Source organism: Meles meles, chromosome 5 (assembly GCF_922984935.1).
Source record: "Meles meles chromosome 5, mMelMel3.1 paternal haplotype, whole genome shotgun sequence".
Classification (NCBI taxonomy): Eukaryota; Metazoa; Chordata; class Mammalia; order Carnivora; family Mustelidae; genus Meles; species Meles meles.
The window spans coordinates 105,508,102-105,535,823 of NC_060070.1; the positions used below are offsets into that span (position 1 = coordinate 105,508,102).

The 27,722-nt window shown below is 37.3% G+C and overlaps 1 protein-coding gene across 3 annotated transcripts in view; it reads left to right on the forward strand.

Moving 5' to 3' along the window:
• The window catches only part of PRIM2 (DNA primase subunit 2), a 338,917-nt gene that overhangs the window by 296,923 nt on the left and 14,272 nt on the right, over positions 1–27,722 (forward strand). For all 3 annotated transcript variants that reach the window (XM_046006195.1, XM_046006194.1, XM_046006196.1), the window contains exon 13: positions 24,584–24,652. In XM_046006195.1, coding sequence (XP_045862151.1) covers positions 24,584–24,652 — 69 coding nt within the window. The remainder of the gene's footprint in view (positions 1–24,583; positions 24,653–27,722) is intronic.

Here is a 27,722-nt window from a genome sequence, read left to right on the forward strand (position 1 = left end):
CAGACATTCAAAGAAGAAATAATACCTATTCTCCTGAAGCTGTTTCAAAAATAGAAGGAAAACTTGTTATGAAGCCAGCATTACCCTGATCCCCATACCTGGCAAAGACCCCACCAAAAAGGAGAATTTCAGACCAATAACCCTGATGAATATGGATGCCAAGATTCTCAACAAGATCCTAGCTAATAGGATCCAACAGTACATTAAGAAGATTATCTACCATGACCACGTGGGATTTATCCCTGGGATGCAAGGGTGGTTCAACATTTGCAAATCAATCAATGCGATAGAACAAATCAATAAGAAAAGAGAGAAGAACCACATGGTCCTCTCAATTGATGCAGAAAAAGCTTTTGACAAGATACAACATCCTTTCCTGATTAAAACGATTTAAAGTATAGGGATAGAGGGAACATTCCTCAACTTCATAAAATCTGTCTATGAAAAACCCACAGCAAATAACATCGTCAGTGCAGAAAAGCTGACAACCTTCCCTTTGAGATCAGGAATACGACAAGGATATCCACTCTTGCCACTGTTGTTCAACATAGTACTAGAAGTCCTAGCAACAACAATCAGACAACAAAAAGAAATAAAAGGTATTCAAATTGGCAAAGAAGAAGTCAAGCTCTCTCTTTGAAGATGACTTGATACTTTATATGGAAAACCCAAAAGACTCCACCCCCAAACTACTAGAACTCATACAGCAATTCAGTAATGTAGCAGGATACGAAATCAATGTACAGAAATCAGTTGCTTTCTTATACACTAACAATGAAAATACAGAAAGGGAAATAGAGAATCAATTCCATTTACTATAGCACCAAGAACCATAAGATACTTGGGAATAAACCTAACCAAAGAGGTAAAGGATCTGTACTAGAGGAACTATAGAACACTCATGAAAGTGTTCTTCATTTCATGAAGAAGACACAAAAAGATGGAAGAGCATTCCATGCTCATGGATTGGAAGGATAAACATTGTTAAAATGTCTATACTGCCTAGAGCAATCTATACTTTCAATGCCATCCTGATCAAAATTCCACCAGTATTTTTCAAAGTGCTGGAACAAACGATCCTAAAAGGTGTATGGAACCAGAAGAGATCCCAGATTGCTAAGGAAATGTTGAAAAAGAAAAACAAACCTGGGGCATCACATTGCCTAATTTCAAGCTTTAATATAAAGCTGTGATCACCAAGACAGCATGGTACTGGCACAAATACAGACACATAGACCAGTGGAAGAGTAGAGATCCCAGATATGGACCCTCAACTCTATGGTCAAATAATCTTCAACAAAGCGGGAAAAAATATACAGTGGAAAAGACAGTCTCTTCAATAAATGGTGCTGAGAAAATTGGACAGCCATGTGAAGTAGAATGAAACTTGACCATTCTCTTAAACCATACACAAAGATAAACTCGAAATGGATAAAAGACCTCAATGTGAGGCAGGAATCTATCAGAATCCTAGAGGAGAACAAAGGCAGTAACCTCTACTACAGTGGCCACAGCAACTTCTTTCAAGACATGTCTCCAGAGGCAAAGGAAACAAAAGAAAATGAACTTTTGGGACTTCATCAAGATCAAAATCTTCTGCACAGCAAAGGAAACAGTCCACAAAACAAAGAGGCAACCCACGGAATGGGCGAAGATATTTGCAAATGACACTACAGATAAAGGGCTGATATCCATGATCTATAAAGAACTCCTTAAACTCAACACACAAAACAGATAATCCTGTCAGAAAATGAGCAGAAGACAAGAACAGACACTTCTCCAGTGAAGACATACAAATGGCTAATAGACACATTAAAAAAATGTTCATCATCCTTAGCCATCAGGGAGTTTCAAATTAAAACCACATTGAAATACAAAGTGAGGTTTGAGATACAAAGCTTACACCAGTTAGAATGACCAAAATCAACAAGATAGTAAACAACATGTGTTGGAGAGGGTGTGAAGAAGGGGGAATACTTATACTCTTATACTGTTGGTGGGAATGCAAGTTGGTGCAGCCATTTTGGAAAACAGTGTGGAGATTCCTTAAAAAGTTAAAAATAGAGCTACTCTATGACCCTGCAATTGCAGTACTGGGTATTTACCCCAAAGATACAGATGTAGTGAAAAGAATGGCAATCTGTACCCCAACATTCATAGCAGCTATGGCCAGTCGCCAAACTGTGGAAAGAGCCAAGATGCCCTTCAACAGATGAATGGATAAAGAAGTTATGGTCCATATATACAATGGAGTATTATGCCTCCATCAGAAAGGATGAATACCCAACTTTTGTATCAACATGGATGGGACTGGAAAAGATTATACTAAGTGAAATAAGTCAAGCAGAGAAAGTCAATTATCTCATGGTTTCACTTACTTGTGGAGCATAGGGAATAACACGGAGGACATTGGGAGATGGAGAGGAGAAGTGAGATGGGAAAAATCAGATAGGGAGACAAACCATGAGAGACTGTGGACTCTGAGAAATAACTGAGGGTTTTGGAGAGGAGGGGGGTGGGAGTGGGATGAACCTGGTGGTGGGTATTAAGGAGGGCACGTATTGCATGGAGAAGAAAATTTTTAAAAAAATGGGCAACCAATTTTTAAACAAAGGTGTCAGGGCAGTTCAATAGGGAAAGTACTGATAGTCTTTTCAACAAGTTGTAGAATAGCTGAATGTCCATATGAAGATAAAAAGGAAAGAACCTAGCCTCATACCTCATATCTTATATGAAAATTAAATTGAAGTGGATAATAGACCTAAATGTAAACTTTTCAGCAGATTCAGTGTCTGATGGGGCTCTGCTTCCTGGTTCATAGATGGTTGTCTTCTCATGGTATCCTTACAGCAGCAAGGGGAAGGACCTCTATGGTGTATCTTTTATTAGGGCAGTAATCATCTACCAAATGTCCTATATCCTAATACCATCAAACTGGGGGTTAGAATTAAACATATGAATTAGGGCACAACTGTGGTACATTCAGGGCATATACTTTCTACTGTTTTTTTAGCTTATCTGATTAATGCTTTTTTGATAATGTTGATCAAACATTAATGGACAAGAGTTTTTGGTTTTGATGAAATCCACTGTTTTCCTTTGTTACCTGTAGTTTTGATACGATGTCTGATAGTCCATTGTCAAATTCTATGTTACAAACATTCACACCTGTATTTTCTTGTCATAAGTCCATAGTTCTGGCTCTTACATTAGATTATTAATCCATTTGAGTTAATTTTTGTATATGGTATGGTATAAGGGTCCAACATTATTATTTTCCATGTGGATAGCCAGTTGTCCCAGCACCATTTATTGAAAATACTGCCTCTTATGGTCTTACATCCTTGTCAAAACTCATTTGGACATGGAATGGTTTTATATGGATTTATTTCTGGACTCTCAGTTCTGTAGCATTGGTCTCTATGTCTGTCTCTTTGCCAGTACCACACGTTTTTGATTACTATAGATTTGTAGTAAATTTTGAGATTAGAAAGTTTGATTCCTCCAACTTTGTTGTTCTTAATATGTATTGGCTATTTAGAGTCTTTGCAATTCCACATGAATTTGAGGATTATCTTTTCCATTTCTGCAAACAAGGCTTTTGGATCTTTCATAGGGATTGCATTCAATCTGTAGATTGCTTTGGGTAACATTGATACATTAACAAAATTGTCTTTTAATCCATGAACAGGGATTTCTTTCCATTTATTTAAGTCTTTAATTCCTTTCAGCAATGTTCTGTAGTTTTCAGCATTACATGTCTTTCACCTCCTGAGCAAAATTTGTTCCTGGATATTTCATTCAGTTGAATGCTGTTGTAAATGGAATTTCCATTTTCTGATTGTTCATTGCTACTACTGGAATTAGTAATTAGAAATTACTGATTTCTATGTGTTGTTCTATCCTACAACTTTGATGAATTCATATTTTTGTTTTAATAGTTTTTTAAATAGATTCTTCAAGGATTTTTCTGCAAAATAGATATCTGTGAATAGGTATAGTTTTACTTTTTTGTTTCCATTTGGATGCCTCTTATTTCTTGCTAATTGCTCTGACTAGAATTCCAGTACCATTCAACAAATGGCAGCAGTGAAAGAAGGCATCCTTGTCTTTTCTTGATCTTGGAGGAAGGCTTTCAATATCTCACCATGATTATGAGGTTAGTTGTAGGTTTTTCATAAATGCTCCTCATTATGTTAAGGAAGTTTTCTTCTATACCTAGTTTATATATGGGTCTGGGTGTGTTTAGTCATGAAAAGGTGTTGGATGTTGTCAGATGTGGTTTTCGTCCTTCATTCTATTAATGTGATGTATTACATCAATTGGTATTCATATGTTGAAACACCCTGGCATTACTGGGATAAATCAGACTTGGTCATGATTTATAATAGTTTTTAATGTACTGCTGGATTTGGTTTGCTAGTATTTTGTTGAAATTTTTGCATCTATATTCATTAGGGATACTATCTGCAGTTTTCTTTTTATGTTTTTGTTTGGCTTTGCTGTCAGGGTAATGCTGACCTCAAGGATGACTTAGAAAATGTTGACTCCTCTTCTATTTTTGGAAGAGTTTAAAAGGGATTGGTGTTAATTCTCCGCTAAATGTTTAGTAGAACTGACCAGTGAAACCCTCTGGTGCTGGGCCTTTCTTTGATGGGAGGTTTTAAAATGCTGATTCAATCTCTTTGTCTTTCGTTAAGTTTCTTCAGATTTTCTATGCATTCTTGGGTCAGTTTTAGCCATTTACATATTTCTAGGAATTTGTCCATTTCATCTAGGTTATCTAATTGGTTCTTAGTATTCCTTTATAATTCTTTTCATTTTAGGGAAGTCAGTGTTAATACTCTTACTTTCATTTCTCATACTAGTAATTTGACTCTTTGATTTTTTTTCTTATTTAATCTAGATAAAGCGTTACCAATTTTATTGATCCTTCCAAAGAATCAACTTTTTAAAAAAATTTTTCTCTTTTGCGTTTGTGTTCTCTATTTTGTATATCTTCACTTTGATCTTTATTTCCTTCCTTCTGTTGGTTTTGGGTTTAGTCTGCTCTTCTTTTTCTAGTTACTAAAGGTATCAAATTAGGTTATTGATTGAAATCTTTCTTCTTCTTAAGTGTGTACATATGTATATACCTATTGCCATTTTCTTGATTGTTTCCTGGTGTTCTTTAATAGTTCTTTTTTGTTCCTTTTCTTACTTTTGTGTGTGTGTGTATGTGTGTGTGTGTGTGTGTGTGTGTGTGTGTGTGATTTGATGAATTTCTTTACAGTTTTGTTTGGACTTTTTTTCTTTGTTTTTCATGTATTGTAAGTTTTTGTTTGTGGTTACCATGAGGTAACTCTGTTATATAGCAATGTATTCTAAATTGATGGTCACTTAAGTTGGAATACATTCTAAAATCACTACATTTTTCCTAACCCCCACCACGTTTTATGTATATAGATATGTAAAAATATATTTTACATCTTTTTATTTTGTGTATTTGTTAACTAATCATTGAAGATATATTTGATTTTACTACTTTTGTCTTTTATTCTTCAAACCACCTTTATATATGGCTTTAGCTGCTGTAGTAATGCTGGTGGTCAGGACTGGACCCTAATGTGCCTGGCAGCGAGGTCTGACTACAACTATTTCAGGTGTGCTTATGTATGATACTGAACATTCTCGCCCTTCGGCAGTAGCCACTTTTTAGGGGTGTCACTTCCAGCTAAGGCTCCCTATTTGGTGCTTTCAGGTAGTAACCACTTTGAGGGACACACCGAGTGCTTTTCTTTTTTTTAAGGTTTTATTTATTTATTTGAGAGAGAGAGAGAGAGCACAAGAGCTGGGTGAGGGGCACAGGGAGAAGCAGACTTCCTGCTGAGCAGGGAGCCCAATGCAGGGCTCAATCCTGACTCCAGGATCATGACCTAAGCTGAAGGCAGACACTTAACTGACTGAGCCACCCAGGTACCCCAAGTGCTTTATGATAGTACCGTATTCTGTTTTCTTCACAGCAACATCATTAGATGAACCTTCATTTTCTTTTTAAGATTTTATTTATTTATTTGACAGAGAGAGAGAGACCACAAGCAGGCAGAGAGGCAGGCAGAGAGAGAGGGGGAAGCAGGCTCCTGCTGAGCAGAGAGCCCAATGCAGGGCTCGATCCCAGGACCCTGAGATCATGACCTGAGCCGAAGGCAGAGACCTAACCCACTGAGCCACCCAGGTGCCCCTAAACCTTCATTCTTACTTATTTTTTTCTATGCAACATAAACTCCCTGAAAACAATAACATGTCCATCTTGTTTATCTCTGTTTCTTATAACAGTGTCTGGTAAAATAGTACAAAAGACAGTTTCGGGTTTTAAAATTGACATTTCATTTAAGTTTATGAGCTATTGTTTAAAAAAATTCAACTGTGTGAATTTTAACGTTCTTATTGTTTTTATTCAGTAGTTCACAAACTAGATAGCATACAATCTAGGAAATAGAAATGAATTTCTTGGTGCTATACAAATGAAAGGCTTATGGTCCGAAGGGAGTGGAACAAGGAAGTTTATAGCAGATCAAAAAAGTGGATTTATTATTGCAAGGTCACTTTCCTGTAGAGGACAGCGGGAGTCTGTCAGGCAGATCAGGTGCCACTTAGGGGATTCCTGATTGACTGGTTGAAGATTCCATTTCTGGGAGAGCTGATAACTGTGATTAAGTAAAGTTTCAATTTGGTTAGATGGGGCTTAACAAAAGTGACTTCGTTATGGTCCTGTTATCTTAATAATAATTCACCCCTTTGATCAGACTCTCAGCCTAAGAGATGTGATCAAAATTGAAGGTACTACCACTACTCTCAGCTACTGCTCTGGAGTTCTCAGGGTTTTTTTTGTTTGTTTGTTTGTTTGGTTTTTTTGGGGGGGGGGCAGAATCTCTGTGTGTCATTCTTCAGTCATGTTGTCTTTTCACTGAATCTCTTGATGAAATTGTCATGATATTGGGTTCATATTCTTTATGTTATGTTATTCTCCTCATCCTTTTCTGACATTCTACTCTAAAGGAGATCATTTGCTTGCTGGTTAGTGTCTCAGAGCATGCATTTAAAGCTTTTGAGAGAACGATGTACACCAGGGAGAATACCAGGATTCTTAAAAACATCATACTTCCCAGTGTTTGGGGTTTATATCAGAGCCATGGTCCCCAAGACCCAAAGCCATCAGAATCCAATAAGTCCAGGAAAACCCACAATGAAGGAGTTACTTTGGTAAGCCATCTGGCTTGTTTAGTGAACTAATGTAGTGCGAATCTTAACTTCCTCAGGAGTGTCAATCCAAGTAAAGCAGTTGGTCTTGGCTGTAGCATAGATACCTCCTTGCTGTGCTAAAAGATAATCAAGACCTATCCTATTATCAAGAACAACTTTAGCCAGAGAATCCAGGTGTTTTTGTTAGGTGGCTACCTCTTTTGCAGCAGATTCTGTAGTACCTTTAAGAATCAAAAAGAGGTTCCTGATTATAGCCTTATTTGATCTTACTCAAAGTCAGAGAATTCAGGAAAAGGATGGTCAGCGGCAGAGGAAAGGGGGAATGCAAAGAAACATCCTTGATCTGATGTCTTAGGTGGAAGTAGTCTACTTCAGTGTTGGCTAATTCTTTTCCTAGTCAATTTGATTTTTGCGGTCTAGCATTTTCACAGGACCAGATGTCATGTGAGACCTTTTTCAGCTCTGAAATATGCAGCCAAGACTCAATAACCTTGCAAAAGAACCTTGGTAGGGTACTTTACTGGAATCTCACATTTGCAAAAGCATCAGAGTAAAACAAAACAATAACTGTAAATGACAAAAGACTTAAAAAGCCTATGGTTAAAGACTTGATGAGAGTTTATTTTACTGTAATTGACTGGGAAATTTGGTTATTTCTGTGATACACAACATGTTAAGAAAATGGCTGGACTTATGACTGATAACCTTATACCAGGATATATCAGATTTCTAGGAATTTTGTACAATTTCTAGAATACATACAAATCACTTGCATCCATAGAAATATTACCTGATAGTTTTAACATCACTTCTTATTTGATAATGCTTTCCACATAATTGAACAAATCTAACCAAATTAGTTTAACATTTTACCAAGTGAGAAACAAATATACCCTGTGATATTTTTCAAGGGCCTTTTGGTAAGTCTCAGTTTCTTGGAGGTAAAAAAGACTAGTTAGAATTTGATTTTGGTCAAAAGGTTTGAACATCTGACTAAATATGATCACAGATCATTATGAAATAATGCTTAGTTACCTATTTAACCAAAATAACAATAGAAGATGTAAAAGGCATATTCAGAAGGTTACATGGTTGTGAACAAAACTTAGCTCTTTTTAATTTTTTTAAAATTATTTATTTTAGAGAGAGTGTGTGTGTGACTAGGAGGAGGGCCAGAAGGAAAGCAAAAGAGAGAATCCTCCAAGAGACATCCCGCTAAGCTGGGAGCCCAATAGGGGGCTCAATCCCAAGACCCTGAAATCATGACCTGAGCCGAAACCAAGAATTAGCAACTCAACCGATTGAGCCTCCCAGGCGCCCCTGAAACTTAGCTCCCTTAATGTTGAGAATATTGAGTTTTTGTTTTCTTTCCTTCTTTTTTTTGGTTAAGATTTTGTATTTATTCATTTGACAAGAGAGAGCACAAACAAGGGGAACAGCAGGCAGGAGGAGAGGGAGAAGCAGACTCCCTGCTGATCAGGGAGCCCTATGTAGGACTTAATCTGGGACTCTGGGATCATGATCTGAGTTAAAGACAGACACTTAACTGATTGAGCCACCCAGGTGCCCTGAGAATATTGGGTTTTCTTAATTAATCAGAGGCCTAATAAAGACAACATGAAGACAGTAAATTGTTTTGTTAAGACACAGAATCTTTGCTATCTATTTAAATTACCTAAAAGGTAAAGAAACTCTCACAGTCTTTTATCAAAAGAAGATCAAAAGTCCAAGAAAACTTTGTTCTTTTAGTTGAAAGAAAACCATATTCTAATTGTGTACCAATGTGCTTTCGGTATTAAAACTCATTTTAAGAATGAAATCAATTCTATTTATAGCCAGCTTGACCACACACAAAATTTCTTTCCTCCATATTATTTTACACAAATTTTTGATCACTTTTTTAATCTTAATTCATATTTTATCATATATTATAGTTATTTTGGAACAACCATTTTACCTTCCTTGCCTCTTTTTTATACACAGTTGTTTCCTTTCATCCCTATTATTTCTAAGTAGTTTTAATTACATATATTGGTAGAATTCTTAACTGTTAGAATCCTTAATTCCTAGTGAAAACTAATAGATAAGCAATTGTAGACTGTCTTTTTACACTAGGATTCTGTGTTAGGGAACTTGTAAGTCTTACAGTTTTTAGAAGTATGTTTCTCATAGAGAAAGTTTTAATATGGAATATTAAAATGGAATGTTAATATGGAATATTTACTAATAGATCCAAATACCTTAAGTTTCTCTTACTAAGAATCCAGAAGTAGATAAACGTGTTCATTAATTAATGTTTCATTATTTTATCTTATTCAGTAACTATCATTTAACTTAGCAAAGCTCTAAATTTTCAAGTAACTGAAAAGATTTAGGGAAACTATTCAAGTAGACATACCATTAAACATAATTATTGATGAAAAGTTTATCTGTAAGCTCTTACCCCATTTAATCTCGCTCTAAATCATTTGTTTTTTGTTTTTTTAAAGATTTTTAAATTTATTTATTTGACAGAGAAAGAGAGAAACAGAGAGAGGGAACACAAGCAGGGGGAGTGGGAGAGGGAGAAGCAGACTCCCCACTGATCAAGGAGACTGATGTGGGGTTCGATCCCCAAACTGGGATCATGACCTAAGCCGAAGCCAGACACTTAACTGACTGAGCCACCCAGGCACCCCTATTTCTGGCAGTATTGAACAACTCTATGAATGCATGACATGTCCCCAAAGAGGGTACAAAGAATACAGGCCTTCCAAGATCCAGACCCATTCCCAAAGATAGTGAAAAGAAAGACTTTGACAGATCCTCTCAGAGCTTGGAAATGGTAGGGCCCTAACTGCAAATGGAGTGCAACCATCATTTCTGTCTCACCATATTTTGGGGACCCCTAAACTAACTTGCTAACAAGTCCTCAGGACATGTAATGAGACATACAGTATGGCAGTGGTTGTCTGTGAGAGAGAAAGAATCAATAACCACTGGGTCTGCGTATAGTTAATTTTTCTATTTTTGTTTTTTAACTTTCATAATAGCTTTATAAAGGGATAATCAACTATGTTTACTTTGTTTGCTTTTACCAGTGAGATTTTTCTTTCCTTTTATAAGTTTCTTCTACTAATGGACTTTCCTTTTCTGCTCAAAGAAGTCCCTTTAACATTTCTTGTAAGGCTGATTTCATGGTGATGAACTCCTTTAATTTTTTTTCTGGAAAATTCTCTTTCCAGTTAAGTTAAATTAAGCTAAGCTAAGTCCAGCTAAGTTAAGTTAAATGATAGTTTCTTCTATTTCTTTTTTTTTTTTTTTTAAAGATTTTATTTATTTATTTATTTATTTGACAGAGAGAGAGATCACAAGTAGGCAGAGAGAGAGGAGGAAGCAGGCTCCCCGCGGAGCGGAGAGCCCGATGCGGGGCTCGATCCCAGGACCCTGAGATCATGACCTGAGCCGAAGGCAGTGGCCTAATCCACTGAGCCACCCAGGCGCCCCTTCTATTTCAATTTTGAAACATAACCTTGCCAAGTAGCATATTCTTCATTATAGTTTTTTTTTCCTTTTTTCCTTTTAGCACTTTGAATATATCATGCTACCCTTTTCTGGCCTGTAAAGTTTCTGCTGAAAAATCATTACATAGTCTTATGGGGGAGTTTTCTGATATATAATTAGTTGCTTTTCTCTTGCTGCTTTCAAAACTCTCTTTGTCATTAATTTTTGACATTTTAATAATTATGTATCTTGATGTTCATCTTGCTTGGGGCTTTCTGTGCTGCTGGACCTGGATATTTGTTTCCTTCTCCAGGTTAGGGAAGTTTTCAGCTGTTATTTCTTCAAATAAATGTTCTGTTCCTTTTTTTCTCTTCTATTTTGGACCTCTATATGAATGTTAGTACCCTTGTCCCAGAGTCCCTGAAATTATCCTTGTTTTTTTTTTAAAGATTTTATTTATTTATTTGACAGAGATCACAAGTAGGCAGAGAGGCAAGCAGAGAGAGAGAGAGAGGAGGAAGCAGGCTCCCTGCCGAGCAGAGAGCCCGATTCGAGGCTCAATCCCAGGACCCTGAGATCATGACCTGAGCTGAAGGCAGAGGCTTAACCCACTGAGCCACCCAGGTGCCCCATCCTTATTTTTTTAAAAAAATATTTTATCCTTTTGCTGTTCAGCTTGGGTGATTTCTACTACCCTTTTTAAGGTTGCTGATTTGTTCTGCATCCTGAAATCTTCAGTTGAATCACTCTGCTCTGCTTTTCATTTCAGTTACTCTATTCTTCAGCTCTGATTTTTTTTTTTTTCTTTCTTTGCTGAAGCTGTCACTGTGTTCATCCATTATTGGGTTCAGCGAGCATCTTTACCACCGTTACTTTGCACTCTTTATCAGGTGGATTGCATAGCTTCCTTTTTTATGTTCTTTTTTAAGGTTTTATCTTGTTCTTTTGTTTGGAACCTATTCTTCTGTCTCCTCATTTTGCCTGATTCTCTGTCTGTTTCTAGGTATTAGGTAGATGAGCTTCATCTCCCATTCCTGAAGGCGTAGTCTTATGTAGAAGGTGTCCTTTGGGACCCATAAGCACAGTCACCCCAGTCACCAGAAGCATGCACATCAGGTGTATGCACTGCATGGGCTGCAAGCACACTGATGGGTGTGGCTGCCACCTGTGGAACTGCTTCCAGGCTGACACTACCCCCTGGCCATGATGGGCTGGGAGCTACTATATTGGTGCATCTGTTGGGGTGGGCAGGTTGGCTGGGCAGGTTTACAGGGTAACGCTGGGGCTGGGTCAGCAGGGCTAGCAGCGTTAACAGAGTACCAGAAACAGTACTCAGCACTTGCAATCCCAGATAAAGCTTGTATAGATTTCTTCACTTCTGACACATGTCCAGAATTAGTAAATCTTCACATATGCCAAAGTGCTTTTTGGATGGCTTCCTCTGTGCTGGGTTGTGGGGTTAGTGAGTTTGTGTGCACACTTTTATTTTTCTATAACCCCCTGACTCTTCCAGAGTTAAGTCCCACCGATTTTCAAAGCCTGAAGTTATGGGGGCTTATCGTTCCAGTGCCAGTCCCCAGGGCTGGATTACCAGTGTGGGGCTTTGAACCCCTCACTCCTCAGGGACCTCTGCATTTGTGGTGTCTCTCCCACTTGTGTGTTGCTGCACCAAGTGTGTAGGTGCCGACGAGACTGCATCTCTGCCTCACCTAACCATCTTAGTGAGGCTTTTTTCTTATATCTTCAGTTGTGGAAGAACTGTTGTGCTATTCATCAGGTTGTTTTCAGAGAGAGAGTTAGTTGTTCTATATGTAGTTGCAGTTTTGGTGTGTTTGTGGGTTGAGGTGAGCTCAGTATCTTCCTGCTCCACCATCTTGATCCAAGACTCTCTGTGATGACTGTTGAGCTCTTGAAGTGTGGCTGGTCCAAACTGAGATATGCTGAAGGCAGTAGTGTATTGGTAAACCAGCTCTTGGGGCGGGCAGGGAGCCTTGATTTATGTCATTTGCTGATTTCTGTTAATGTAAGTACTCCTGCTGTGGCCAATTTTGAACTACTAAAGTGCTTTAAAACCCTGACTTGCTGTGTGATAATGCACAATCAGTTCCTAGAAGCCAATTTCAGTCAGCCCCAGTACATCACTTGTAAGTGTAAAACATATACCAGGTTTCAAAAAATTTTAAGTGAAAAAGCACAGTAAAATATGTCAGTAATATTTTTATATTGATTACATGTTGAAATGAAAATAATATTGATTTAAATAAGTTGTCAAAGTAAATTTCATTTATTTCTTTTTACCTTTTTAATTGTAGCTAGAAAGTTTAAAATTACAGATGTCATTCATTATATTTCTATTGGAGAACACTGCTCCAAATAGTTACATAGAACTATTGAGCACTTGGGACTATTAAATATTAGAGTGATTAGGTTCTGTTTCCACATCATATTTTAATATTTGTTTCTACAGTTGTTTTTAACCTATTACAACCAGTATTTACTTTTACCTATTGACCCATAAATTAGTTTAGATAAGGGTACTTATTTTTCAAGTTTTTTAATTGAAATGATACATTATTTACAAATATACTTCATATTAATATTTTTGAAACTTTTTTCTCATTTTAATCTTTGTTTTTTGTTTTTTTTTTTTTAAGAGAGGAAAGAACTTGTGTTTTAGGAGTTTTCCTCAGCATAACCATTAATAATTATTTTAAAAGCAAATCTAATTGGTGCTTTCAAAAAACTTAATAGTGATATCAAAATAATGAAATATGTAAAAATGTATGCTTTTTTTGGTTTTTGAGAGGTTGGTTAATCTTTCTTTTTCCTAGTACAAGAGTTCTCAAGAAGTTAGTGACCATATTAAATCTAAAACTGTCAAATGCCTTTTAATGAAGAAATCTTTCAAAATGGACAGTTTAAGAGACAGAACTAACACTATGTCAAGAAGATTTTATGGCAAAGATAAACCTCAATGACTGCTTACTCAGTGTTCACATAAATCTGAACTACCTAAAACTCCTGTGATTTTCTTAGGTAAGGAGTACTTGTCAATAGGTAGTATTTACTCTATCCATTACTTTATAAACAGTAACTACTCTTAAGAGCAGCTTTTCTGTGTATTTTTTATCTCTAAGAACATCTCTTCTGATTTATGAGAACAGGACATAGATTGTTGCACTTAGCTTTGCTTTTCTTGTAGTTGAAAATGCATATATTGTTCTTGGTAAATCTTACAACTGCATTATGGAAAAGTTTGGAAGTTGAATATTAGAGTTGGTGTCTGGAGAATGTGGTTTTATTTTTGGCTTTATAAAAATCACTGAATATCTAAATATATTTCTCTGTATATCCTTCCTTTTTTTATAGATTGAAAATAAATGGTCCTTTTAAGATTACTTTCATTCAAGGCATTTCAAAGAAACTTTTTGAAAGTCAAATAACATTTGCCATTGTTAACCAAACCTACTGAGGTTTACTTTCTTTTTTTTTTTTTTTTAAAGCAGGAGCCAAGTATTAGCAGGATATGGGTTGAGGTCTGGCTCAGCAACTGGCTTCGAATTCTTTTTTTTTTTTTTTTTTAAAGATTTTTTTTATTTATTTATTTGATAGACAGAGATGACAAGCAGGCAGAGAGAGAGGGGGTAAGCAGGCTCCCTGCTGAGCAGAGAGCCCGATATGGGGCTCGATCCCAGGACCCTGGGATCATGACCCGAGCCGAAGGCAGAGGCTTCAACCCACTGAGCCACCCAGGCGCCCCCTGAGGTTTACTTTCAATAAAATTGTGTTCAAATATCAAACAGTTTTTCTTAAAAAGAAATTTAGTACTCTGTTTATAATTTTCTCTTTCTGTAATTATTTTATTTGTTCATTACATGAGCAATTATATCTACAGAGGTATTTTATATTCTCCCAGAGCCTTCACAACCCTTTTCTTAACAGAAGCAAACTTAAAGTACCCAAAATATTAAATAACTAACCTTACTTCATACAGCAAGTATTATAGATTCTTAGTCTTCTTAGCTTTAAGCCATTTCAGAGTGCTGGGTATTGTTTCCTGTCAGTGTACAATATAGTTCTGTTGGTTTCTGTTTCTGAACTTATTTTATATATATGTGTATACACACATATGTATGTATATTATTTGTAAGTTCTTGCATATATGTAAATCTTTAAGTGACAGATTTTACTTTCTGTTTCAATAGCTGATACAATATATTTCTTTTTATAAGTAAGATATTTGAAAATAACTACTAAATTAGTACAGATATTTTCATTGTTTCCATAAAGATCATAGGACATAGAGATTCTGAACTTGCTTGCAATTATATTAGGCAAAAAACTAGAATACTTAAAGCACAGTTTTAATTAGTAAGTAAATCATGGGATTGGTGTTTAGCAAGACTTTTCTGTCTGTTAAGTAGGCTTTACATATGTGTTCTTACTTCTCCCTTCTTCCCTTTCCTTTCTTCTCCTTTCCTTCCTCCCCTTATTCCACGCTCACTTAGTTGTTGATGTTAACCCTTAAAGCTTAAATCCTTTAATCTAAATATTGGTTTTAAATTGCACTAAGGAATTCAATATTTGGGGTGGCATTTTAAGTTGCTCCTCAAGAATGCTTTTAGGTACCTATTATTAATGATTCAAACCTTTATTCAAATATAGTAAGTTAAAAGACAATGAGAAATTTTCAACATTAGCATTTCTATATTGTGGGGAAAGACGTGATAGGAGGTAATGTAATATGATTATCAAGTTTGAGTGTCATACACCTTCCAGAAAGCCTCACTTCTATTTAGCAGTTGGCTGATTTGTGAGAATATTTCAGGATTTATGAATTGTGGCATAGTACATTTTCCAACTGAGGAGGTTCACATTTTAATGAGATTCTCTAAGGCTTCTCAAAGATCTTAAAAAAAAAAAAAGCTATCAGCATTCTTTTTTCTAATGTGTTTGCATATATACATGAAGAGATTTAGAGAGCTGTTAAGTAAAATAACATAGTAGCTTATTGTCATTATCATTATTCACATTTTTTTCCCCATCCCTCTCCCTGCAAAAACTAACTGGTCTATGTCACAGATTTGGTTCACTGTGGTGATTTGTGTGCAAGACATTCATTGGGGAGTGCTCTCAGGATCAGTATCTGTCAGGGAGCGAAGAAGGCAAGATTGGGCAGAAGGAGAAGTTGGTCTGTAGCTGATCCCTCAGGGAGCTCTGAAGCTGGGATTGTCCCTAATTGGAGCAAGGGCTCGTAAGCGTTTATAGCACTGTATCAGCCAGTCATTGGGTCAGGCTGCTGTCCAGAAGGCAATGACATCTTGAGCAAAATGGCTTTCTTCAGCTGAGGGGGACTTCTGCTGCAAGCTTTTAGTCGTCAGCCCTCTCTGCCCTGGAGAAACCTGTGTCCTTGTTCTGAGGAGGGTGGATGGAGACAGCATACCACTGAGTCTACTATGCAGTTTACAGGGAATGTGGATGGATCTAGATGTTCAAGCCAGAAATCAGGAAAATATTCAGGATTCCTTCCTGGTTTTGAGTGTTCTTAAATCTGTTCTTTCTTTCTTTTCCTTTTCTTCCATTACCTAGGATGTCAGGTCACTTAAATTCCTAATTTTCAGTTTCTCTTCCCTCCAAAAGTCCTTCACACTATGCCAAAATGATCTTTCTAATATTGTTTAATTTCTGCCCATCCTCAAACACATTGCAGTCAAATTTCTGTGCTTCCTTTGCATGTTATTCCCTGTGTCTGGGTTGTCTTGCCCCTTTCTTTTATCTTGATCATTCTTTCTCATTTATTATAATTTCACTTGGTTGGGTCGTCCCCTGGAAGCTTGAGCATTTTTCCTCCCTTTCCCCTCTGTAACATCCTTTTTGTTTTCTTGTCTGTTTTTTCCTCTAGACTCATTGTGGTTTTATCCTTCCTGAAGTCAGAAATGCTATCTTTCATCCAAATAAAACCAGCCCCTAACCACTGTGCCTAGAGTTCATTATAGAAGCTTAATGAATGTGGGCTGAATGATAAGCAAATGGATGACTGACTCGATCAGTTCATGGTGTGAAAGCTTATCTGAGTGGTGTTAGCAGAGGCTACTCTGTTTGCATGTGTTAGTGTTTGCCTGCATGTGTAGGACTATATATAGCAATGGCAGATTTCTACATTTGGATTCAAGTTAAAGTAATAGATTATTTTCATTCTCTTTTCCAAAGAGTCTTCAGATATGACTGGAGAAACCTCTCAAGCTCTGTTAATACCTTGTGGAAGAACTAAATTAGTATTTTTTTTTTTTTCCCTATGGTACCAAACCCCACCCACCAAAGAAAGGAAAAAAAGGAAGGAAGGAAGGAAAAGAAAAAAGAAAAGGCAACTAATTGAAAAGGTTTTGTAAAAGTCACTAAGACTGATTTAAATAAAAGTAAGTTGCTTTGGTGAGGAAAGACATTTTATTATCCAATAAACATTTACTGAGCACTTGAGATGTCACTGAGTTTTCGGTATGTTCAAATCTGGAAATAGAATGATTTAAGAAACTGTTATAGACTTTTAGTCTAGTAGAGGCAAAAGGTATATATAATTCACTGTAATAAAGTGTGATAAGTGCTTTAATAAAAATACATTTAAAGTGCGAGCTGTAGACTCAGAGGGCCAAGAACTGCTGAGGGAGAGGCATGACCTCAGGGAATGCTTCCTGTAGGAAGTGATCATTGAATTGTGTTTGAGAGTTAAGTAGGCATTTCCCCAGTGGAGGGAAGCAAGGCTTATGAGGCAAAGGGAATGGCATTCATTCGACAGTAACAAATAACAAGGTGAGGACTATATTCCAGTTACTATTCAAGGCACAAGTCCTGTGCCTTTATGGAACAGATATTCTAGCCAGAGACAGACAGTGAACAAATGAGATGTGGTCAGAGGAAACTAAACAAGACAAGGAACTAGGATAAGACTTAGGGGAAGTATGTGCGGAAAGGTTGTGTTGGGTGTGTTTTGAGGAACCCTAATCCTAGGAGAGGTATGGGAACAGGTCCTGGAGACAAATTAATTTGAGAAATGCCACCCTGATAAGCCCTGCTTTAAAGAAACTTAGATAATCCTAGATTGAATCAAACTAAAAAATAGATTAGATGAGAAAACCTTCTGAGTCAGTAGGATTTTGCGAGCTAAAATTCCAAAGAATACACTGTGGGAGAACCTGAACTAAAATGTAGGGACCCCAGTGGCCAGGTAGGGCAGGAGAGGGGCCCAGTGAGGGCAACTAGGGGCCCGATGAACAAGGCGTTTCGGACCATGTGAGCCATTTTCAGCTGGGAGCTGGCCATGCCAGGGTTAGATTTGATTTTAGAGAAGTTACTATGGTGGCAGTTTGGAAACTGTCTTTTTTGGAAGAGTGAAGAAAAGATAAGTCAAGAAGCTTTGCAATAAAAAAAGGGAATGATTAGGGCCTGGACAATGAGGGAAAAGTATGTTTTTAGGGACATTTGGAGGTAGAATTGATTCAGTCAGATAACTGTGTTGATAGAAAATGAAGAGTAAGTCAGAAAAATTCTTGGCGTGTAATGTTTTAAACAAATGAAAGTACATCTTCAAGAGAGGGAAACTTGCCCCTGATCTGCCAGTAACGGAAGGTCACAGCAAAGTTGTAAGGTGGCGGCTAGCTAAACTATGCTGAGTGTGTGAGAAACAGGAGCAAAGTAATATGTTCAAAAGTGTTCCAGACTCTGCCTCTCTGCCATGTTTTCTCTTTCACCTTTGAAATAAAGGACGGTTAGAAATGAAGTGGAAAAATATCAGTCTGCTGACTTTTGAAAGGTTGAGCTTTTTAGGAAGAAACAAGGTCATTATCACTTTTAAATAAAACAGAACATGACCTTGAATTAGAGACAGATTAAGTGCATATCTAATTGGTGAGTGCAGCACACCTAGCCATACAGCTCTCCACTTGCCGAAGCCAAGGACAGGCAGGTGGCTGCATTCTGCTGCCAGAGAATCATCTGGACCTCGTTGGCAGGCACTGTGCAAAAGGCACAGAGGAAGCTGCAGATGGCAGGGTATAGAGGAGAACATTAGGAAGAGAGAAGGAAGAGAGATGCAAAGTTCTAAAATGTCATCTATATTTCTGTCTAATATGTGTGTGTGAGTATAGATTTCCCATCAGTATTTTGTATATCATAGTTGTCAACTTGTATGATCTATTGCCAGTCAAATAAAAATATCAGCTAATTTGCTCCTTCTTCCTCTACTGCAGGGTTATCTTGGTTAACTGCTTTACTAAAATTCAAAACTGAAATAGTTATTTGCCTTGAGGACGAAGTAGTAGATGAAGTGTAATTAATGCTTTTACCTAACTTAGCAAATACAGATATGATGTTTTCTTGTAAAGATGACGGAAGTATATTGCTTTAAAAAAAAAAAAGATCAAAAAAGATCTAGGGGCGCCTGGGTGGCTCAGTGGTTTAGGCCACTGCCTTCGGCTCAGGTCATGATCTCAGGGTCCTGGGATCGAGTCCCGCATCGGGCTCTCTGCTCGGCAGGGAGCCTGCTTCCCTCTCACTCTCTCTGCTTGCCTCTCTGCCTACTTGTGATCTCTCTCTGTCAAATAAATAAATAAAATCTTTAAAAAAAAAAAAAGATCTAATATTCTTCATGGTGGACTTCAGTTAGCCGATAAAAATAATTCAAATATAGAGAGAGCAAAGTAAAGAATATTAGTTACCAAAATATAATAATTTGATATCACTACTCCTCTTAATTTTTTCTTAGCTTTTTGATTACTGATGAATTATAGTAGAACAATAAATGGATTGTTACGTTTGACATTTTGTACTTAAGTCTGGAAATATTGGCATTAAAAATAAAAAAATTCAAATTGCTGTTTGAGCAACAGTCTTGTCTTCATAGTAATTTTCTCTTTAAGTAATTTTGTATTTTCAAATAAGCCTAATTTATATGATTATTCAAATTGTTTGGTTATATTTTTCTGAAACAGAATTAGAAAGACTTCTAACCTAGGCATCAGAGTAGACACTTACTTTGGCTCATATCAGAGGAAATTGTGGTGTGCTCTGGTCTTCCAGACTGGAATATGAAACCCCTTTTGAGAGCTGTAGATTACACTTTGATATTTACAGAGCACTAACTAGTAAGCTGTGGACTCAATTTCATTTAACTTCACCCCTCTGGCTTTCTACACTTTCCTTCTACCTGGCCCTTTCCTTTTCCTGTTTGTTTCTTTTTGTCTTCTTATATTTCTCCCTCTTTATGAGTTTCCTTCCCCTGTTTTACTTCTGACTTTCTCTTTGGTCAGTCCCTGCCTGCTCAACTCCATCCTTGGGGAACCATCCCTTCAGGAAGAGCAAAGGCCAATTTAGAAAGATAGAGGCTTGACCCTTCAGATACTATCTGGCAAGACGAATGCTGTCAAAAAGTAGTGTTGTCTAACTACATCTTCCTTTTGACTTCCCTACAGAATTTTATTTTCTTTAAAAAATTTAATGTTGGGGCATCTAGGTGGCTCAGTCAGTTGAGCATCCAGCTCTTGATTTTGGCTCAGGTCATGATCTCGGGGTCACGAGATCCAGCCTTGCATTGGGCTCTGTGTTCAATGTGGAGTCTGCTTGTCCCTTCCCTCTGCTCCTCCCCCAGCTTGCACACGCTCTCTCTCTCTCTGTCTCTCTCTGTTTTCTTTCTTTTACTTCTCTCTCTCAAATAAGTAAAATCTTTAAAAATTTGTTAATGTCATATTAAATAAGATTCCAACACAAAAAAATATATAAACAAGCACCTCATGAACTAACTCCCTATGGTCTCCCCATCCCCAAAGCATATTTTTAATAAGCAAACAATAGTTTAGGTAGATAAGTTCAGAATTTGACACATTACAAAATACTACCACAGCTACTATTCGTTCTTGAAAACAGCAAAGAAAAATTTTGATTTCAAAGAAAAGCACACCACTTTTGATTAAACCCTAAATCTTTCTCAGGTGCCCAGTTGTCTGGCTACAAGTCAAGCATATATGTCCACTGGCCTCGGACATGTGCTCTTCTGTTAAAACTTAAAACTTTCTTAACAAAGATAACTTGAATTATGACTACACACAAAATTTAAATTCTAAATGAACCCAACTGTTGTTAAGAAACTGAGTTTCACAGAATAAGGATGGGTTAGTAGCAGAGTCGTCTTGTGTATGAACCGTTGCTGCTTAACTGTCTCTGTTCAGTCTTAGTGACTTAGCAGGGAGCTAAGTGATCCATCCACCTTCGGAAAAGTAGAGTCTTTTCGAGGATATAAAAAACATATTGTGAGAATTTAGCTCCTGCTCCCTAATTCTTTTCTACCTCAGGTATCTTTCTTGGATTTTGGTGTTTCTTTGCCAAGTTTCTACTTTTCCTCTATTTCACAAACTTTGGTGCATTGCTGATACCTCTGTTTTCTTTTCTCTTGATTTTTAGCTTTGTATTTTCCTGCCTGGGAGTTATCCAGCCCATCGACAAATGGTACCAGCACCATCCTCAACATACCTAAGACTATCTTAGTATAGCATTTGCTCGTGAGGATAATATCAGAAAAACTTAAGAAAACTAGATGTGGAAAAAGTCCCAACTTGCACTTCATGTATATATGGTAGAACATCAGAATCAGTTGCTGAGTATTTTGAAATCCTCAGAGAGGGTGTGCTGCTGACACTGAGAGACTTCTGGTGTCCTACTCACAGGCTGTTGCATAAGAAGCATCAGTTTGTTACTCATTCTGTTTAATGACTAAGTGGTATTTTTTACATTATACACTTATTTTACATGATAGTTTGTTGTTTACATACTGCGTTTTACTGAGGTTTTAAGCTACTTAGTTTTATTTAAGAAATTAGTTGTAGAGGGGAGGGGTTGAGTGACAGGTAGTGAATTACTCTAAAACATCAGGGAATAGGTTCCTGTTAAGCATTTTTGTGTAGAACAGCTGTTTTTCAAAACCAGTCACAGCCAATAAGTGGGCAGTATGACTATTTCTAACCACTACTCTTATCACCTTGGCCTAAGCCAGCATCATCTGTTGACTGGATTCGTGTAAAGAACTCCCTGTTTGTATCCCTACTCCCTCTAGTTTGTTCCCAGCATAGGGGGACAGAATAATCCTGTTACGTTAGCAATGTTAGGTCATGTCACTCCTGTGCTACATTGCAGTAGCACCCCATTTTACTCAGCGACAAAGCCAGACTTCATTCATTTGTCCGCAAGATCTTTCTCTTTCTTCTTTTTTTTCTCTTCTTGTATCTCTGTAATCTAGATCATAATGTGAAATTCAAGTACATATGTTTATTAGTTATTGGATTTTTGAGTTATGGTCCATATATTCCTCTTAACGAAAACAAAATCATAAATTGCATAGGATTTTTAAATTCTTCTCACAGTAAATGGCACTCGCTAGATAAACACCCCTATTTAAGAGGATATATTTCTTCATCTCTGAAATGAGGGTAATACCTGCCAAGTAATACCTAATCTCCTCAAAGCAATCTTTCCCTTGGATTTTTCTTATTCATTTATTGTCCCCACATCTCTATTACTTGGTTTTCTTCTTCCTTCCCTAGATCCTTTCCTTAGGCCTAAATCTGTCTTTGAGTAGCTTTTCCAGCCAATGAAAAGCACTCTGTCGTCTTATATTTTCCCCCATTATACCATTATATATGCGCAGAAACTTTCATTTACCTCAAGTATGCTGTAACATAATCAGTAATGTTATTTAAGGATAGATGATGGTTGAATGACTTATTTATGGATTTGCAAGAAATTTCTAAATAAAAACTCATCCTAGAAAGACAAAGCAAAAAGGAAAAGGAAAATTAAATGATTATGGTTAAGGAAGAGCCTTCCCTGAGATAGAGCCGGGGGGATTGATCTGTGATTAATCTAAATTTAATTTTGATGGAACCTAAAATTTCAAAATACATAAGCTTTTCTTACATTCTGTCGCCTGTATGTCAGTTTTCCTTAATAACTTTTTATAAATGTGTATGTCACCCAACTAGATATTTTTATTTTTAAATATTTATTTTAAGTAGGCTCCATGCCCAACATGGGGCTTGAACTCATGACCCTGAGATCAAGAGTGCATACTCTACTGACTGAGCCAGCCAGTCACCCCCAACTAGATATTTTTAATACATTTCTTATAAATATTGACTTTATGCCATGTTTCCCAAACATGTATATTATAATGTATGTATATAATGTTAACCTATTTACTTTGCAAGAAACATATTTAAATATGTGTATAAATTCATATATATTTAAATATATATCTCTCAAGAATATGTGTATGCATAGAATATGATGTTGGATTTATTTTGTTTTTAGATAAAAGAGCTTTATTATGCACCACACAATTGAGCTTTTTGTTTATTTCTGTGAATTCATTTTCTCTTCAGGTCATTTATGGTAACATTTAAACCACTAAAGGTTGAAGTCTTTGCTTCTCCAAAATTGAAATTCAGATATATTCTTTCATGGTAGCATTGATGTTTGTGAATAATCAATTGCAAGTTTATCTCAACACAATTTGAATATCAATGTGTAGAATTACTTTGAAAACTTTGTGGCTTTCTTCATTTTTAAAAATTTATAGCTATTCATTTTAAATGGGTTTATTTTTCATTTCTGCTCTAATAATTCAAGGAAAACAAACAGGTCAAATAGGCAGGATCCTGGATACTGGTGATTGGTTGGCATTTACATAGATCTTTCATATAGGATTTAATAAAAAGGTGACCTGAAGTTCAGAAATGTAATCTATAAGACAATCAGAGAAAAACAGTTCTTTTAAGCACATTCTTTCAGGATTGTATGATGCCTACTCCATACCTGTAATTATTTTGTGTATCTGTCAAAACGTGTCAGCTATATTCAATAATGGGGATAGCAGGAATTTGAGGCTTCATGTACATTTCTTATTGTCACAGGAAGATCAGCCCTTTGAAAAGGGATAGAAATGAATATTTCTCCAAAATTTTATTTCCCTTCATTTTAGGCTATCTCTTAATTCCAGCATTTTACTGTGCTTGATAAACAGGCCAAATATACATTTTATTTATTTGGTGGGGTAGGAGGGTGATGAAACTTTACGAATTTCACTGGCATTGCACTTGGCTGATAAGAATGGGAGTTTGTCCCGCTCCAAAGAGATTACATGAAGTAGAATTGGAAAGCAGATTGTATTTACAAAAGATAGGATGATGTTCCTAATAGGTGTTCAGAATAGACTATTCACTCTCATATTCTGCTGAGCTTTACTAGAAATAACTTCATTTCAAAAAAAGAACAAATCTGATTGAAGGTAAAAGTCTTCCCTCTCCAAAGATACTTTCCAAAGGGCTTACATTAAATTTTCCTGATGGGTACACAGCTGTATTTTAGGTTGTATCTGTATAAACTGGTAATGTGGAAAATAAAAATCTAAATAGTATACTTGATTGCTTCATGCACCAATCATTTAGATTACTAAATTTATATCTATAATTTTGGAAGGGATGTTGCAGTATGATGTTCTGACAATAACTGTCAAAGTCATAATACTGGGATCTATTTTCATCTTGTTGTCAAGGTAAAGTTACTGAAATTCACAGTTGGTAGGTCAGAAAGATCACTGACTATCTCTTGTCATCTGTGGTTTAATGCTGACCTAAACAGCAACTGTGTAATGTCAGAATTATCACAGTGTCTGGGCTGCAGAAGTACAACATGCCCCATGATTGAATGCATTTCCTGTCTGGAATATAGATTATGAAAACGCCCACAACCACAAACTAGAGTGGTTTAGAGGGACTTCATTTTTAATTTTGCTTTCTCTTTTCCCCATGCATTTTAGATCTTGGATTTAGTAAAAGGGACACATTACCAAGTGGCCTGTCAGAAGTACTTCGAGATGATACATAACGTAAGTCCATTTTTAAACTTTATGTCCTAATTCTTTGTTTTTTTTTGTTTTTGTTTTTGTTACTCCATGTTTCGTTCAGGGATTTTAGTTGTAGTGTAGAAACTACTCCAGCTATTTTCACCAGCAAGGGATTTATTACATGGTATTAGGTAGCTTATAAAATTTATAGACGGACCAGAGAATTAAAAGGAGGATACTCCAGAATCAGAAACATTGTAACCAGGAGAAGCTACTCAGCGAGAAAACCTTTACTGCAGCTGCCACCCACCACTTCACATCTAAGGATGAGACCAAGGGTCAGTAAACTTTCTCAGGAAAGTGCCAGATTGTAAAAATTGTAGAGTTTATTGTCCATATGGTCTCTGTCAAAACTGCTCATCTCTGCTGTTGTAGTCAAAAGCAGCCATAGACAATATATAAATGAACGAGCATCGCTGTGTTCCAATAGAACTTTATTTACAAAAACAGATCGTGGGCCAGATTGAGGCCTTAATTAGCAACTCTTGGAATAGATCTAGAATAGTTGCCCCAGGTACCTAGAAAAACCAGAGGCTTTTGCCATCTTTCTTACAGAAAATCTGATTGTTTTACTTGTGGCTGCCCCCTACATACTCATTTTGCTTCCTAAATCTCCTGTTTACCTGAACGGCAGAACACTGGTTGCATGTAGGACCCCTAGCTGCAAGGGAATCAGGGAAATGTATTTGGTTTTCCTCTTGTGAGCCTTTTTTGACATGCTTCTGTAGTACAGCTGCACTTACGGGTTCAATTCCAGATCATCCCAGTAAAGTTAGTTGAATGCATTTTGGGGTTTCTCAGTGCACGTAACAGTTATGCTTCCATTATACTGTAGTCTATTAAGTGTGCAATAGCATTATGTCTAGAAAATGTACATACCTTAATTAAAAAATACTTTTTTAAAAGATTTTTTAAAATTTATTTATTTGACAGATCACAAGTAGGCAGAGACAGGCAGAGAGAGAGAGAGAGGAGGAAGCAGGCTCCCCATTGAGAAGAGAGTCCAATGCGGGGCTCGATCCCAGGACTCTGGGATCATGACCTGAGCCAAAGACAGAGGCTTTAACCCACTGAGCCACCCAGGCATCCCCCAAAATACTTTATTGCTAAAAAAATGCTCACCATCATGTGAGCGTTCAGCAAGTCAGTCTTTTTGCTGGTAGGGGGTCCTCCTTCCAGGTTGATGGCTGCTGACTGATCAGGGTGGTGGTTGCTGAAGGTGGAGGAGCTGTGGCAAGTTTGAACAATAAGATGTTTGCCACATCAACTGACTCTTCCTTTCATGCATGATTTCTCTGTAGCATGTGATGCTGTTTGATCGCATTGTACCTACAGTAGAAGTTCTTTCAAAATTAGAGTCAGTTCTCTCAAACCCTTCCACTGCTTCCTCAACTAAGCTTTTGTTGTGTTCTAAACTGTTGTCATTTCAAGAAATTGCTTTCTGTGCTCATCCATAAAAAGCAACTCCTCATTTGTTGAAGTTTACCATGACCTTGCCGCAACTCAGGCACATCTACAGGGTCCACTTCTAATTCTAGTCCTCTTGCTGTTTCTACATCTGCATTTACTCCCTCCACTAAAGTTTGAGCCCCGTAAGGTCATTGATGAGGGCTGGAATCATGATTATCTTTTCCCAAACTCCTATTAATGTTAGTATTTTGACCTCTTCTCATGAATCACAGCTGTTCTTAATGAAATCTAGAATGGTGAATCCTTTCCAGAACGTTTTTTTGTTGTTTTTTTTTTAAGATTTTATTCATTTATTTGACAGAGAGAGAGAGAGATCACAAGTAGGCAGAGAGGCAGGCAGAGAGAGAGGAGGAAGCAGGTTCCCTGCGGAGCAGAGAGCCCGACGTGGGGCTCGATCCCAGGACCCTGAGATCATGACCTGAGCCGAAGGCAGTGGCTTAATCCACTGAGCCACCCAGGCGCCCCTTTTTTTTCTTTTTTAAAGATTTTATTTATTTACTTGATAGAGCAAAGGAGAGAGAGCGTAGGTAGAGGGAGAGGAAGAAGCAGGTTCCCCGCTAAGCAGGGAGCCTATTGTGGGGTTTGATCCCAGGACCCTGGGATCATGGCCTGAGCTAAAGGCAGAGGCTTAACTGACTAAGCCACCCAGGTGCCCCTCCAGAAGGTTTTTAATTTACTTTGCTCAATTCCATCAGAGGAATCATTGTGTATGGCTGCTGTAGCCTTACAAAATGTATTTCTTAAATAATAAAACTTGAAAGTCAAAGTGACTCCTTGATCCATGGGCTGTAGAATGGATGCTGTTAGCAGATATGAAAACAACATTAATCCTGTACATCTCCATCAAAGCTCTTGGGTGGCCAGACACCTTGTCAGTGAGGAGTAAAATGTGTGTGTGTGTGTATACATTTTTTTTTTAAGTAATCTGTATTCAACGTGGGGCTTGAACGCATGACCCCTAAATCAAGAGTTGCATGTTCTACTGACTGAGCCAGCTGGGGGACTGAGGTTCCCCCAGTGAGCCGTAATATTTTGAAAGGATTTTTTTTTCTCCCCTGAGCAGTAGGTGTCAATAGTGGGCTTAGAACCTTCAGTCAACCATGTTGTAAACAGATGAGCTGTCATCCAGGCTTTGTTTTTCCATTAATAGAGCACAGGCAAAGTAGATTTAGCATAATTCTCAAGGATTATTCCTAGGATTTTCAAAATGATAAACAATACTGTCTTCAACTTCAAGCCACCAGCTTCATTAGCCCCTAACAAGAGAGTCAGCCTGTCCTTGGAAGCTTTGAAGCCTAGCACTGACTTCTCTCTAGCTATGAAAGTCCTACAATGGCATCTTCTTCGCTACAAGGCTGTTTCATCCACACTGAAAATCTGATGTTTAGTGCAGCACCTTCAGGAATTCTCTCAGCTAGAGCCTCTGGGTAACCTGCTGCAGCTTCTCCATCGGCACCCGCTGCTTCACCTTGTACTTTCATGTTATGGAGATGGCTTCTTTCCTTACACCTCGCGAACCAACCTCTGCCAGCTTCAGACTGTTCTCTAGCTTCCTCACCTGTCTCAACCTTCAGAGAACTGA